The 14635-nt window shown below is 43.0% G+C and overlaps 1 protein-coding gene across 1 annotated transcript in view; it reads left to right on the forward strand.

Annotated features, from left to right (window-relative positions):
* The window catches only part of LRP2 (LDL receptor related protein 2), a gene marked incomplete at its 5' end in the record, with an annotated part of 198609 nt that overhangs the window by 157129 nt on the left and 26845 nt on the right, over positions 1-14635 (forward strand). Inside the window, 9 exons of the mRNA XM_080799264.1 lie at positions 1749-1945; positions 2651-2896; positions 3595-3717; positions 4714-4833; positions 6087-6203; positions 7128-7244; positions 8091-8228; positions 9987-10118; positions 13073-13201. Of these exons, the coding sequence (XP_080655390.1) occupies positions 1749-1945; positions 2651-2896; positions 3595-3717; positions 4714-4833; positions 6087-6203; positions 7128-7244; positions 8091-8228; positions 9987-10118; positions 13073-13201 (1319 nt within the window). The remainder of the gene's footprint in view (positions 1-1748; positions 1946-2650; positions 2897-3594; positions 3718-4713; positions 4834-6086; positions 6204-7127; positions 7245-8090; positions 8229-9986; positions 10119-13072; positions 13202-14635) is intronic.

Here is a 14635-nt window from a genome sequence, read left to right on the forward strand (position 1 = left end):
CACTCTGGAAAACAGGATGGAGGCTCCTCACAAAGTTAAGAGCTACCCTATGACCCAGCGATTGCACCGCTAGGTGTTTACCAAAAAGATACAAAAATACTGATTTGAAGGAACACATGCTCCGTGAAGTTAAAGCAGCCTCATCAAGAATAGCCAAATTATAGACTGAGGAATGGATAAAGAAAGATGTCGTATATATATAAGAGAGTATTACTCAGCCATCAAGAAGAATCAAATGTTGTCATTTGCAGTGATGTGGATGGAGCTAGACTGTATTATGCTAAGCAAAATAAGTCAGTCAGAGAAAGACAAATACCATATGATCTCACTCATACATGGAATTTAAGAAACAAAACAGGTGAACATAGGGGAAGGGGGTAAAAAGAAAGGGAAGCAAAGCCTTTAAGAAACAAAACAGAGGGGGCGCCTGGGTGGCTCAGTGGGTTAAGCCTCTGCCTTCGGCTCAGGTCATGATCTCAGGGTCCTGGGATCGAGCCCCGCATCGGGCTCTCTGCTCAGCAGGGAGCCTGCTTCCCTTCCTCTCTCTCTGCCTGCCTCTCTGCCTACTTGTGATCTCTGTCAAATAAGTAAAATCTTAAAAAAAAAAAAAAGAAAAAGAAAACAGAGGATCATAGAGGAAGGAAGGGAAAAAACAAGATGAAGTGAGAGAGGGAGACAAACCATAAGAGACTCTTAATCATAGGAAACAAATTGGAGGGTTGCCTGGAGGGGAGAGGGTTAGGGGATGGAGTAACTCGGTGATGGACATTAAGGAGGGCACATGATGTAATGAGCACTGGGTGTTTTATAAGACTGATGAATCACTGAACTCTACCTCTGAAACTAATAATATACTGTATGTTAATTAATTGTATTTAAAAAAAGACTTCTAACTGTAGAGAACAAACTGAGGGTTTCTGCAGGGGTGGTAGGTGGGGGTGGGCTAAATGAATGATGGGGATTAAGGAGGTCACTTGTGCTGAGCACTGAGTATTATGTGTAAGTGATGAATCACTAAATGCTGCTCCCGAAACCTATACTATACTATACGTTAACTAAGTAGAATTTAAATAAAAATATGAAAAAAAAGGAAAAAATAAGTGGTTGAATTTCTGTCTTTCACACTCATATACTAGCCTAGCTTCTTAGTTACTATGCCCGAGGATCCAGGATTACACATTTAAATCTACTTTTAATTATTTGTATCTGTTATAAAATACGGCCACTGATTATTTCCCTAACTGTGGCCATAGACCATTGGTGACTGGGGGTACTGAGTCAGAGGGAGGAGGCATTAAAGCAAACCATTGCATTTAAGATCCAAGGGCAGATTGTTTTGATGATTAAATAAAATATCTTAGATTAAGAATCTAGCATATATCGATCTTGACCAGGCTGTCAATAAATGTAAGTGCCTTCTGCCTTCCCAACCAGTACCCACTTGTCTGTTATGTCACCCCAGCAGACATTCCCAACCAGTTCCTGCTACCAGAACCATAGCCCTACACACACACGCCACTGTGTTCTGTGGCAGGAATGTAATCATTAGGTCAGAGCATTTTCTCAGCATGAATTTGGGTCTTAACAAACCTGGCCCATCTTATCTAGTAATGTTTTCTCTGAAAATAACACCACAGTAAAGGAACTCATGCATGTTATTACCTGGAATTCAGTTTTGATGTCTTCTCTCCAGGTAGCCTCTACCCCCTGTGCTTTGCTAAGAGAAGCGCTGTATTTTCTCTGTGCAGGTGTATTCCTATCTGGTGGAAATGCGACGGGCAGAGAGACTGCTCGGACGGCTCTGATGAGCCGGTGCTTTGCCCACAGCGCTACTGCCGGCTAGGACAGTTCCAGTGCAAGGATGGCAACTGCACCAGCTCGCATTTCCTGTGCAATGCTCACCAAGATTGCCCTGATGGCTCGGACGAGGACCAGATTCTCTGTGGTGCGTTCAGTTACCATCTTTGGCCCACTTCTGTAGTAGATTGTGAACAATCATGATTCTGTGGGGGATTTTCTGCATGACCTAACTCCCAGACCAGTCCAGGGTCCTAGGAAAAAAGTCGAGAGCCCATCCTATATTTTTATAAGGTTCTTAAGATAGACTAGGGTTTCTGCAAGGCAGATGGTTGAGGTAGATAGTGTGTTGTCTGTGGTGGTTTGCTGCCATGTGCTGTGCATGGAATCCTCCTCGAGAGTGAACACGGAGGGCCAGAGGAGGGCTTCCTACTCTCATTTTAAGGATGCTCATGTGATATTTATTAGTGTTTCCATTTTTAAAAAGCAAAGGGAAAAAAAAAACCCTCTGAACTGAAAACAACACATTAACAATAGCAGCAAACACAAAGTTTGAGAAACACTGTCCATTAGGAGAACAGGGATGGGAGAAGGTGGCCATCAGAATTCAGTAGGCCATCAGTGACACCATCTTTAACCCCTAATTCTACATGCAAGAGAAAGATATTTAAGAATTTAGGAGACAGTAGTAGTCAAGTGAATAACTGACCTTGTCGTGGTATTGGCTGATAATAAGTGCGTTAGGACAGAAGTCCTCTAAAAAAGAAGTTAGGATGAAGCTCTCAAAGATCCCTCCATGTAAATCAGGAGTGTCTGTCCCTAACACCTCGCAACCAAATGCCCCTCCCTGCAGAGCATCACCGCTGCCAGTCCAACGAATGGCAGTGTGCCAACAAACGGTGTATCCCCGAAGCCTGGCGGTGTGACTCAGAGAATGACTGTGGGGATAACTCAGACGAAGATGTCTACAACTGTGCCAGTAGGATCTGCCAGCCGGGCTACTTCAAGTGTGCTAATAGCCACTGCATCCCTCAGGACTGGAAGTGTGATGTGGACAATGACTGTGGCGACTACTCGGATGAGCCCATGCCCGAATGCTGTGAGTTCCTGCGGGAGGGACATGTGGGAGCACGGACGGGAAAGCAGGAGGACCCGTGTGGATTGAGAAATGACAGGGAAGCCCCTGCTTCAGCCCCGTGGCACCCTCCGTCTTGGCTCTCCCTGCTAATTCTGGTACTACAGAGCAAAGTATAGCTGTGTGGTTGGCAGGTAGAACCAGACCTTGTTCCAAAAGGAGCTCATTCCTCCTCTCTGTACTCTGGATATCTAACTCTCCAAAATACGATCACAAGAACTTCCATTTGTGTGTTTCTAGCACTTTCTCATTTGAGCCTCAGTGAAACACTGCACAGTAGGGAATGTGCATTTACCAATTCCCATTTTCTAGGTGAGGAAACTGAGGCTCACCTTAAGTAGTTGGTCACATTTCTGTTGAGTGGTAGAGCTGACACCCAGGTGCTTTTTTGCTTCAAGCCCAGGCCTTCCCCTCCTCCACACCCCCCTCCCCTGTAGTTAATCCTGTAACACAAATGAATGATACTTTGACAGGGAGGAAACTTAAGATGCTTTCTGCTCTGGGTAAATAGATCACACCTAAAACAACACACGTGGCCAGAATCAATCCAGTTGGTAACATGGTAATTGTTTCTTCTCAGCACCAGGTCCTTCATATGACAATGGGAAGGTGCTTTTGGACTGAGCATTCAGTTCCGACTTTGCTTTTTCCTGTCTTTTCAGTGAGCCATCGCTGTGACAACCATACAGAATTCAGCTGCAGAACGAACTATCGCTGCATCCCACAGTGGGCTGTGTGTAACGGTTTCGACGACTGCAGGGACAACAGTGATGAGCAAGGCTGTGGTAGGAGGGGCTGCAGGAGTGTGGGGGAGGGGCAAGAGCACGGAAGTGTCAGGTGCCCTCTGGGTGATGACAGTGCCTTTTCCATGTCCTTGCTCCTCCGATTACCTCTGAAAAAGCATCATCTCCTGATCTTTCCAGTAACAGGTTACATTTTTTTAGCATTTAGTGGGCTATTGGGGAGTTTAATTTATATCCTCTTAAATGAAATCCCATCCCGAGGAATGTTGGAATTGGGGAAGGCATTATTAAGATATTAGGAACTTACGTAATTTCTCCTAAATGTGGAATTGTTATTTGCACTTGACAATTTTAAATTGTCTAATTTTATAGATTTATTGAAATTGATGGAAGGGGGTAGAGAAAAGATTTGATACCTATCTCTAAAAAGAATAATTCAAAATCAGGACATTTCTTATTTGGAGATTTTCATATTCAGAATGTCTCTCTGTCTGTATCTTCTACGAGAAAGCTGTAAGTCACATTGGCAACATGGAAGGAACTTAGGGACAAACGGCCAAATGAATTAATAGAATCTGTCAAGATTATCCATACACTTTAACTGGAAACCTGAAGGTCTGTTAGGTTTAGTTGGCAGAGGGTAAGGCAGATAATGGGTTATTTTAACACTGAATTTAATAACACTGAATTTAACCAACTGAAGGCAGTGAGATGGAAATGCTCTATTTGCTGTTAGCATCACTTAATCTTCCTCCCCAGGTCTTCGTTGCAAATTAGAAGACAGATGCCAATTCATTTTTTGAGCAGTTGCTACAAAAAAGAATGAATCTAGTTTAAAGCAGTTTAAAGTTTAAGTAGGATAGGTTCAGGTTGGCCAAAAGAGGAATATTGACCGTGAACGCTGCTAGCATTCCTCTCTCTGGAAGCTTTGAGAATATGGTAGCATAATTCTCCAATTGTCTCACAAGAAAGCCAGTGCTACCTTGGCATTTCTTGACCTCCAGCTTCTGAAGTCTTTGCAATGACTGTGCTTTGTAGAGGAGAGGACATGCAAACCTTCCGGGGAATTTCGCTGTAATAATCACCACTGTATCCCTCTTCGCTGGAGGTGTGATGGGCACGATGACTGTGGAGATCACTCAGATGAGGAGAACTGTGGTGAGTGTTCATGGTTCTCCTGTCTTTATGTGCTGCCAGAGTTGTGCTTTTTGTTCTTTGTCCATAATTCAGTTCTCTATGCCATTCATCCTAAATGGGTAGGATGACCTGATCTCTTGCATTCTGATGACTGGTACATTTCCACTTTTTCTTTGACTAAAGACAGAAACATCTCCCTTTAAGATGAAGTTTTGGGAGAAGGGTAGTTACCCAAGTATATGTTTTGTTTGTTGAATTTGTTTATATCTAGCCTTTTTTCTAAAAAGAGTGTGAGGCAACTTGTAATACAGAACAAATACAGTAAGATAAAGAATAGAAACAAAAAAATAAGGACCAAGAGAAGTTCTAGAAGGAAAGGTGCTAACCAAAGACCTTGCTTCTTAAGTGCTTGCCTCAAAATGGTTGTAGTAGCAGAGGAAAGAGATCTTGATTTAGGATTGTCCTCCCCTCCCCGCCCACCCCAGAATGGCTGACTGTTTTAGGAGGGCTAGTGGTTAAATGGCAGGTCAGCTTTTAGTTTCTTTCTCCCAGTGAAGGTGCTGATTGTAAGGAATTGGACAGGGGGGTCAAGGAAAAGAAGCCGAAGATTTGGGTCCCATCAAACTAGATAGTCCTGAGTAATTGGATATATTACCCTGCCCTAAACATACGTCACTGATTCATGTATATGTCAATTTCAGATAGATTAATATGGAATACATTCTTTTTTGTTTTTAAGTAGGCTCCCAGTGTGAGGCTTGAACTCACAAGCCCAAGATCAAGAGTCTTCGTTCTGTACCAGCTGAACCAGCCAGGTGCCCTGTAATGGAATACATGCTAACTTTAGTTACTTTTTGGAAGTAAGAAATGATTGCCACTTTCCATAGGCAGTTGAGAGAATCAGGACACTGATTAAACCTGCAAATATCAATTGGCTAAAACTTAAGACAAAAGTGTGATCCAGTGGAATTTTAAATTTGAGAAAGTTCATGTTTAATCCTATAGGAGGTTATCTAGACTATCATGAAAGCAACAATTATCTTATAAGTAAATCACCTCTGGAGAAAACTCTTAATAAATGCCCTTCTTCACATTCTTAAAATTGAGGTAGAAGGTCTAGTTTTGGAGGACAGGCAGTCTGCCTGCCCAAGCAGATGGCTAGGACTCGGGACACGGGAGTGACAGGCATGCTGAGGATACTCAGGCCCTCACAAGTTTGTCTTCTGTGTATGATTCCTGGTTCCCACTGATGGCTGGGTGGCTTTCCTTTGCAGTCCCCCGGGAGTGCTCGGAGAGTGAATTTCGATGTGATGATCACAGCTGCATTCCCTCTCGATGGGTCTGTGACCATAACAACGACTGTGGCGACCACTCAGATGAGCGGGACTGCGGTAACTGTCAGGGGTCTTTCAGAGGCTTACCATGGGGTGTAGTACCAGAGTCTGCATATTTGACAGAAGAAGGGACTTCAAGTGAGAGTTCGTATGGTTTTTTAGAATAAAACAATTTTTCTATATTTTATGTAATACATAAGCCTTAGCATAGCACAGTACCTTCCGCTCTGTATTTTCTTTTTTTTTTTTTTAAGATTTTTTTTAATTTATTTATTTGACAGAGAGAGATCACAAGTAGGCAGAGAGGCAGGCAGAGAGAGAGGGGGAAACAGGCTCCCCGCTGAGCAGAGAGCCCGATGTGGGACTCGATCCCAGGACCCTGAGATCATGACCTGAGCCGAAGGCAGCGGCCTAACCCACTGAGCCACCCAGGCGCCCCGCTCTGTATTTTCTATGCTTCATTCTTACAGTACTCTTAATTTGTAATAGGTGAAAAGGGTAAGAGATTGTTGAAAATCTCATTTTAACTTTAATATTTCCTAGGAGCAGACTTTAATCTGCATTGTTCTTATAAGCAACAACAACAAAAGCATTCATTTTTCCTCCTGTTCCCCGGAAAGTGTCCATGAGGGATATATTTCTGTAGCTCCCTGGTGTAGAGGTCAGGGGCATTAGACCAGGAATCATAACCCCCAAGTGACTCTTATAGCTCTTTACTCATTAAGGGTTGGATCTGGGAATTCAGATTTCCAAGAAAATGCTAGAGATTATGTAATAGGGGAGAGAGAGGTGCTTCCATTTTCATATGTTGAATGAGGAGAATGTGTTTTGGGCGCATTTATTCCTTTTCTAGCCACAGCTGTGCATTTGCCGTGTGCTAGTCATAGGGTTTGGATAGGAATGGGATGACGTCCTTAGTCTGTTCCCCGGACCTGTCTGAGAAGAACGAGACCTTTTGGAATGACAGTCTTTTCTCTCCAGAGATGAAGACGTGCCAACCTGGGTATTTTCAATGTCAGAGTGGACACTGTGTGCCTGAGCAGTCGACTTGTGATGGAATGGCTGACTGTCTAGATGCCTCCGATGAAGCTGCTTGTCGTAAGTGTCTGGGCCCCCGTGGCCCTGCTCATCTGAAATGCAGCAGATGGCCTTTTAGACCCCACCTCTCCAGCAGCCACCACTTCTTAAATGGCTAGGATATAGGGATTTTCTCTTTGGCACTCATTGGTAATTACCAGTTCACTTAGGGGTCTGAGTCATCATACCCAAATATTTCCTAGTAGTCATTCAGGTGCATTTCATTAACCATATAATAGAGAATATAGTAAATATCTGCGCTAACAAAAATATTATCACCTGAGATACAAATTCATTAATTGAAAAAAACCACCTCAGGTAAACGAGAACATTCGAGCAGTGAATAGATGGGTATAAAAACCTTGGATTGGGTGTTAGAACATGCTGAATTCACAGCATTAACATCTTTCTGAATTGCGTGATGGCATACAAAAAGCTTAAAAATGAAGGTCAGTATGATCATTCACAGTTTAGTCTTTATGAATCACTGAATAAATATGGACTGTTTTTGATTATCTGTGATGGGTATTGTTAATGATGTAGTTGCCACATCTTAAAACCTGGTTTCAGAGAAACTATATAAATGGATGATGGGTAGGGCCAGTGCTGACACAGCTGAAAAGAGTTGCCATTGCCAATGAAGAGAAAGTCCGGTGCCATCCGCAGAATGACTAATGTCTTTGAAAATGGGTGGGACAATGGTCCTGAAGAGGTAGTTCATCACAATTTCAGGCAGTGGAAGGTGACAGTCCATCTTGAATAAGGAAGACAGGCTGTCATGGAAAGAGCTACAGGACAAATTACAGCCTACCTTTTAAAAACTTGTAGCTTTTTCTAACAATTGGAATCTCTCCTCTCCACCAACAGCCACTCGCTTCCCCAATGGTGCATATTGCTCAGCGACTATGTTCGAATGTAAAAACCACGTGTGCATCCGGTCATCTTGGAAATGTGATGGCGATGACGACTGTGGTGATGGTTCTGATGAAGAACTTCACCTGTGCCGTAAGAGGGAGATGAAGGGCGGGTTTGGGAGTGGTGTCGTCTGGCAAAATCTCAACGCTTTTTACGTGGGGTGTGTGATGCCGGAGGCCAGTTGAACAATGTTTGAAAACTGGATGCATTTTACTTTGTCTTCTTTCCCAGTTCGTTGTTTGGAATGTGGGAATGTTAGACAGACATTCATCCCTGTTCCTTTTTAGCCCAGGGATTGGACAAAAATGCCATGTCAGTATTTCCTTCCCTTCGGAGCACTTTAATTAGGGTACATTATATTTTCACAGTGGCATCTCCACATTATCTTGCCACATCTTTTCTTGTTAAGAACTAACGCTGTTTGGGGCACCTGGGTGGCTCAGTGGGTTAAAGCCTCTGCCTTCAGCTCAGGTTATGATCCCAGGGTCCTGGGATCGAGCCCCACATCGGGCTTTCTGCTCAGCAGGGAGCCTGCTTCCTCCTCTCTCTCTCTCTCTCTGCCTGCCTCACTGCCTACTTGTGATCTCTGTCTGTCAAATAAATAATAAAAAATAAAATCTTTAAAAAAAAAGTTTAAAAAAAAAAAAAAAAAAGAACTAACGCTGTTTTGTTTTGCTTTTAACTTGATGGATCTTGAAAAATACCTTAACCCTGTGGAACTTTCAAATAAGTACTTAGGAAGTCACTCCCTCAATGAGATAAAGTGCCCGCAGCCCCATTAAAAAGTGGAGAGGCAGAGACACAGCCCCATTAAAAAGCGACCAGTACTGTTTCATAATGTTGCACATCTTTCACAACAAAGAATTTCTGCAACAGTTCTGTTAACAGAACTTCTAAGAATCAGCTCTTGGGTCTGACTTTTTTACCCCCAGCCGACCTTATCATGAGTTTCTGCTTTTGTTCCTGTCTGTGATGCAAAGGCAGAAGGAGAAATCAGACAGCCAAAGCCTTCCATGTGGAAGAAAAACACACGTGTGTGTTAAGATTACCCAGTCTCTGGGGCCTGCACAGAGGGCCATGCCCCTTTACCAAACAAGTAAGGGACCTGGGTTCTACCTTTGGGTTCCTCACAGGTACATAAGCGTCAGCTAGAAGTCTAACTCTGGGCAACAAGATGAGTCAGAGGTCAGTTGTGAAATAGTAACTTTTAATGTAAGAGGTGAGGACATTCAGGAAGGAAAGTCTGTCACCGTGTGAAATTTCATGCTCTGGAGCATCAGTGACAACTGCCGTCAGAAAGACACACAGCAGCCTCCTTAATATTAGGATAAGGGTTCATGTGTGGTCCTGCCAGCCTCTCCAGCCTCATGGCTTATAATTGTCCCCCTCATTCTGTGCTCTGGCTACAGGGACTGTAATTCAGGTCCAAACAGGTGCTGTGCTCCTTCCTGACTCCAAACCTTCCCCCAGCCTCTTCTGATCTGTATCAGCTCCCCCCCCCCCCCCCCCGCCACTCCCACTCCTTGCCACCATAGATGCCATGATAGCAGGTCTGGTTTGTGGCTCTTCTCAAAGTTATAATTGAATGGTTAATTGGCAAAGTCTGTTTTCCTGTTAGAATGAAAGTTCTGTGAGTCCCAGGACTCTGTCTTTCTTGTTCTGCATCGTTTCTGGCTCCTAGCACAGTGACATGGTGTGTGCTGGATCCTCAAGGTGTATTTGTGGATTGGTTCATTGAATGAACAGATGAATGGATGAATGCGGCGAGCCTGGTGCTGGCCCGGGAGCATTTTAGATACTACATTCTACTCTCAGCTTGAACTTTTGTTTGTCCATCTTGCCTTCCAGTGGATGTTTCCTGCGAGTCACCGTACCGGTTCCGATGTGACAACAATCGCTGTATTTATAAGCATGAGCTGTGCAACCATGTGGATGACTGTGGAGATGGGAGTGATGAGAAAGAGGAGCAGTGTAAGCAAAGTGAAAAAGAAGGAAAAACCAAGGGCCCCGAGTCGGCTGCAGTTTGCAGAATGTACCTCTGGGATTTCAGTTTGTATGGTAGAGGCTGAGCTGGACCTGTGGCTGCAGATCCCCTTTGACAGTTGTTTCCAGACCATATAAACACACTCACTACTCAGATACATCCCTCCCCTGCTTTTTCCCATCTCGTTGGAGCAAGTCGTCTAATTTTTTAGTCTTCATTTAAATAATCAATAAGGTTTTTTTGAGACATTGAGAAAAACACTAAATACTAGTTGACTCACGCTTCACAAATTAATGGTTTATTTATTTTCAAAAATGAGTTTTGTCACTCTTCAGCCTCGAGTTACTAATTGTTAATCTAGGCACGTGAGCTGCTGAATGCTCAGCTGAAATGATCACGCTCAAAAAGGCAGCACCAGTGTTAACAGAGCTGGTCTTATGTGCATCTTTAAAGTGGAAATTCATTTCCCAGAAGAGAAAAATTATCAATTATTTTAAGATAGAAGTTTCAAACCAGTGGTGTTAAATGTTATAGATACTGAAAAAAAAAATCTGTGCTTTCCCCTTGTGAGAATGTTTTAAAATCTGTCCATTGAAGGGGAGAGTTGATTAATTTTGGGGGTAATTTATCTAGAGAAAAGTCAGCAAGAGAAATGATTTCCCCTGACTCCAATTACTTTTTCTTCCTAAAAGGATGCTCTTTGGGAAAATTTAGATAAATGGCTCCTTTTTTCTATTTTCCATCCTTTGTATTGCTGTGGCCTTAGAATGCTCACTGCCAGCTCTGTGTCAGAGAGGACGAGGACACTATGGCAGCACTCTGGCTTGTACTTATGTGCTTAGCGGTTTCTTGCTTTTTTGGCAGAGGTGACCCTGTGGTTATAATGTTCCTAGGTTTATTTGAGGCCTGGCACAAATGGATGAAAACCAAGAAATAGGACATTTTAAAAATTTTGAGCAGGTTTTCCCTTCTCCCCTTCTGTTTCCATTTCCCTTACTCCTATTGCCTTTTCTTTCTTTCTTTTTTCTTTAATGGAGCAAGACAATTGGAGCATGTGGTCAAATTTGAAAGTGGATCAAAGGGGCAGTAAGCTTACTCTTCCCAAAGAATTGGATGTTAGTTAGAGGAATCAAAATAGACAAACCACAACAATTCAGTGGCTTAAAGTAGCAGAGGGTGAATTTTTTTTCTTAAGATTGATTTATTTGAGAGAGACCATGAGGCAGAGAGGGGCAGGGGACAGAGAAATCCCAGCAGACTCTGCGTTCAGCACAGAGCCCAATGCAGGGCTAGATCCCACAACTCTGAGATCATGACCTGAGCTGAAACCAAGAGTTGGATGCCCAACCGTCTGCACCAGCCATGCGCCCTGGGAGGCAGAGGTTGATGTAAAGTTTGATGAAGGTCAGGCAGTTCTCTGTCCTCTAAGTATGCCACCTGCGACACATAGTCTTCAAGGTTGCCGAAGCAGGAGAAGAGAGAAATGAAGGAAGGACGCAGTTTTGTATTTTCCTGGGCGTGGAAGTGATAGATCTTGCTTGTGCTTGTGGTCCTTTGGTTGGAACTGGTCACAAGGTTCCAATATAACTGCAGGGAAGTGCATGGGTGTTTAATGAATACCAGTGGTTTTGCCACAATTTGCCCCTGTGTCACTAAGAATCCATTTATACTTTCCTTCCCATGCATAGAACACCCTGAACCTGTTCCCAAGGGGCATGACTCATAGTCCCATTCAGTAACTGAAATCCAGGAGTCCTGGGTGACAGGCTTCAGTCCTGTTGTCAGTTGCATACAAGGTTCCTCTTGGTTTGAAGAAACATAAACTAATAAATAAGTTTTATTTATGCCCCTCTGCCCCTAAGAGATAGTGGTAGATCAGGGGAAGTATAATAGAAACAGATTCCCATTGGGCAGAAAGAAAGAGAGACTCATTGCATTCACCAGCCTACAGCAGTTCTAGAGGACCAGTGGGCTCCAGTGTTTCTTTTGAGACATAGCTTTCGAATCTGCTTTATATCTTTGTTTTTCTCACGCACCTTTGTCTCAACTGATCATTGGTTACATTCAGCCCATCTAGAAAAATAGATGGGCCGGTATTTCATCCAACTCAGAGGTTTTACTGGTTATTTATGTTTCAAAGCCTTCTAAACTTCAGAATCTCACTGTTCAGGATCTAAATGGAGTCAGCTTTTCCCACACATCAAATTGCTGGGCTTTATTTCATTTCTGCTTATAAATCAATCAGCTCTTCCCTGAACTTTTCTCTGATTGATACTCCCCTGCCAAACTCAGGTAATGGCAAGCAGTGTACACTGCTAACATCCCGTTTTCTTACCTCTTTCCCTAGTTTGACAGGTTCAACAAGCAGGTGATCTGCTTTCCAATTTTTCCAAAGTGACACTTTCACCAAAGGCTTTGCCTTTGCATCATATGGGTCTCCATCTTTCCTATCTCCAAAATATCTTTCCTCATTGCTTGCCTCCTGACACTGAAGACAGTGTCCCGTAATTTAGCTTTTTATTACGAAAGTACCTTACATTTTTACTATTCAGGGTATCTCATACCACCACTGCACCCAACAAATTTGCAACTCTCAGGGGTGATACCTTATGAAGACTTACTTCTCACCCAAGTAAAGGCCAGTGCAGGTTGCCCAGCCCCTCCAACTTGTAGCTGGGCCACCTGAAACCTATGGCTTCCAAGGTTTCCAAAGCAGGAGACACGGGAGCTTTAATTGCTTCAGTCCGGAAGTGACACATATCACTTCCTACTCATAGCCCATTGGACAGAACTAGTCACGTGGTCCCAACACAACTGCAAGGGAGACTGGGAAATGTAGGGAAGCACAGGCTTACCTGTGAGCGATAACTATTTGCCACACAGGGAAGCATCTTGTTCCACAGAAGAGAAAGTTTTGACTTTGACTTGAACTTTTGTTCTTAAATTATAGGTTTGGCTTCGACCTCCAGACCTTGTACAGAAAACGAATTTAAGTGTAGCAATGGACATTGCATTTCACAGTATTTTGTATGCGATGATGTTGATGACTGTGGTGACCATTTTGATGAAACGGGTTGCAGTAAGTAAATACTGATTATTGTATTTCATTGTAATAACTCGGGTTTACCTAATGAGAGTGTGCAATAACATAAAGAACATGATAACCACGTATTTCTCTTTATTTTGTGCTCTGAATTGCAATCAAGCCTGTAGCTATCTGTTATTGAGCATGTACTCTATACCAGACATTATGCTAAACACGACAAGGATTATCTCATTTTATCCTTGTAACAACCCTATGAGCTGGGTATGTTCACCAAATTTTTAAAAAAGATTTGTTTATTTACATGAGAGGGAGAGAGAATGGGGGTGGGGAGGGGCAGAGGGAGAGGAAGAGAGAAACCCAGGCAGACTCTGTGCTAGGTGCAGAGCCCGACATGGGGCTCCATCTTACGACCCTGAGATCATGACCTGAGCCAAAACCAAGAGTCAGATGCTTAACCAGCTGTGCTAGCCAGGTGCCGCTCAAGTATTATTTTAATGAGGAAATTGGCTTGCAGGTATGAAAAACCTGCATGTCTTTTTGCCATCAGGAGGCTGAGGATCTAAACTCTGATCTACCTAACTCCAGAGCATCTCCTCCCAGTTAACTAGGTGCCTCCCAGCACCTTAAAGCTATGTATTTTGTTCACTAGTCTGCATATTTTTTTCACCTTAAGCCAAATGCAGTATCCTTTGGCACTAAGGGGAAAAGCTTCTAAGGGAATTGATAAAGATGGGGTTGTCTCAGGGGACCTCAGGAGGAACATTTATTTTTATTTTTAAAGTAGAGGGACTACTTTGTGTAGGAAAAAGATAAGGAACACAATCAAGGAGTGGTTCTAGTTCAGTATTGTGATGGCAGTGTTGGAATGGCATGTTAATAATTCACACCTTTTTAGTCCTTTAGAGCTCTTATGAAATCCTTGCACATACATTATCTAATTTGTCACTCAGACAAACCCCACTGGGTTGCTACTATTATGTCTTATCTGTATAATAAATCTCAGAGAGCTTAAGAAGTTGCTTGAGGTCATACAGAGTGGCAGAGGCAGAATTTGAATAGTCCTGTGACTCCAGATGACGAGAGCTGGCCTCTAGTTTCCTTGGCCACTACCTGTGTCCCTTTGGGCATCAGCTGACCTCTCCTGGCCTCAGTTTCTTCACAGGAAAAAAAAAAGTTCTTCAGACTCTAGGAGCCCATGACTTAGTCATCTTAGCTCCACATATTTTTTAACTTCTTGGGCTTTAGTGGTTTTTTTTCCTGAGGCTTCCCAGTGATTTCCAGGCAACTTTTCTCCTGTGTGATGTACAAAGGAGGGTAAATAATTGATCATTAATGCATTGATTTGTCCTTTATTTCATGTACTTGCCTAGTGGGGCTTGGAATTTTTGACATAGCAATGTGACTTGATTAAATATTTTAAAAAGCGTGATCATGACAGGATTTGCAAAACTGGGTGTTAGATTTGAG

This window comes from Martes martes (genome assembly GCF_963455335.1).
Source record: "Martes martes genome assembly, chromosome: 3".
Lineage (NCBI taxonomy): Eukaryota > Metazoa > Chordata > Mammalia > Carnivora > Mustelidae > Martes > Martes martes.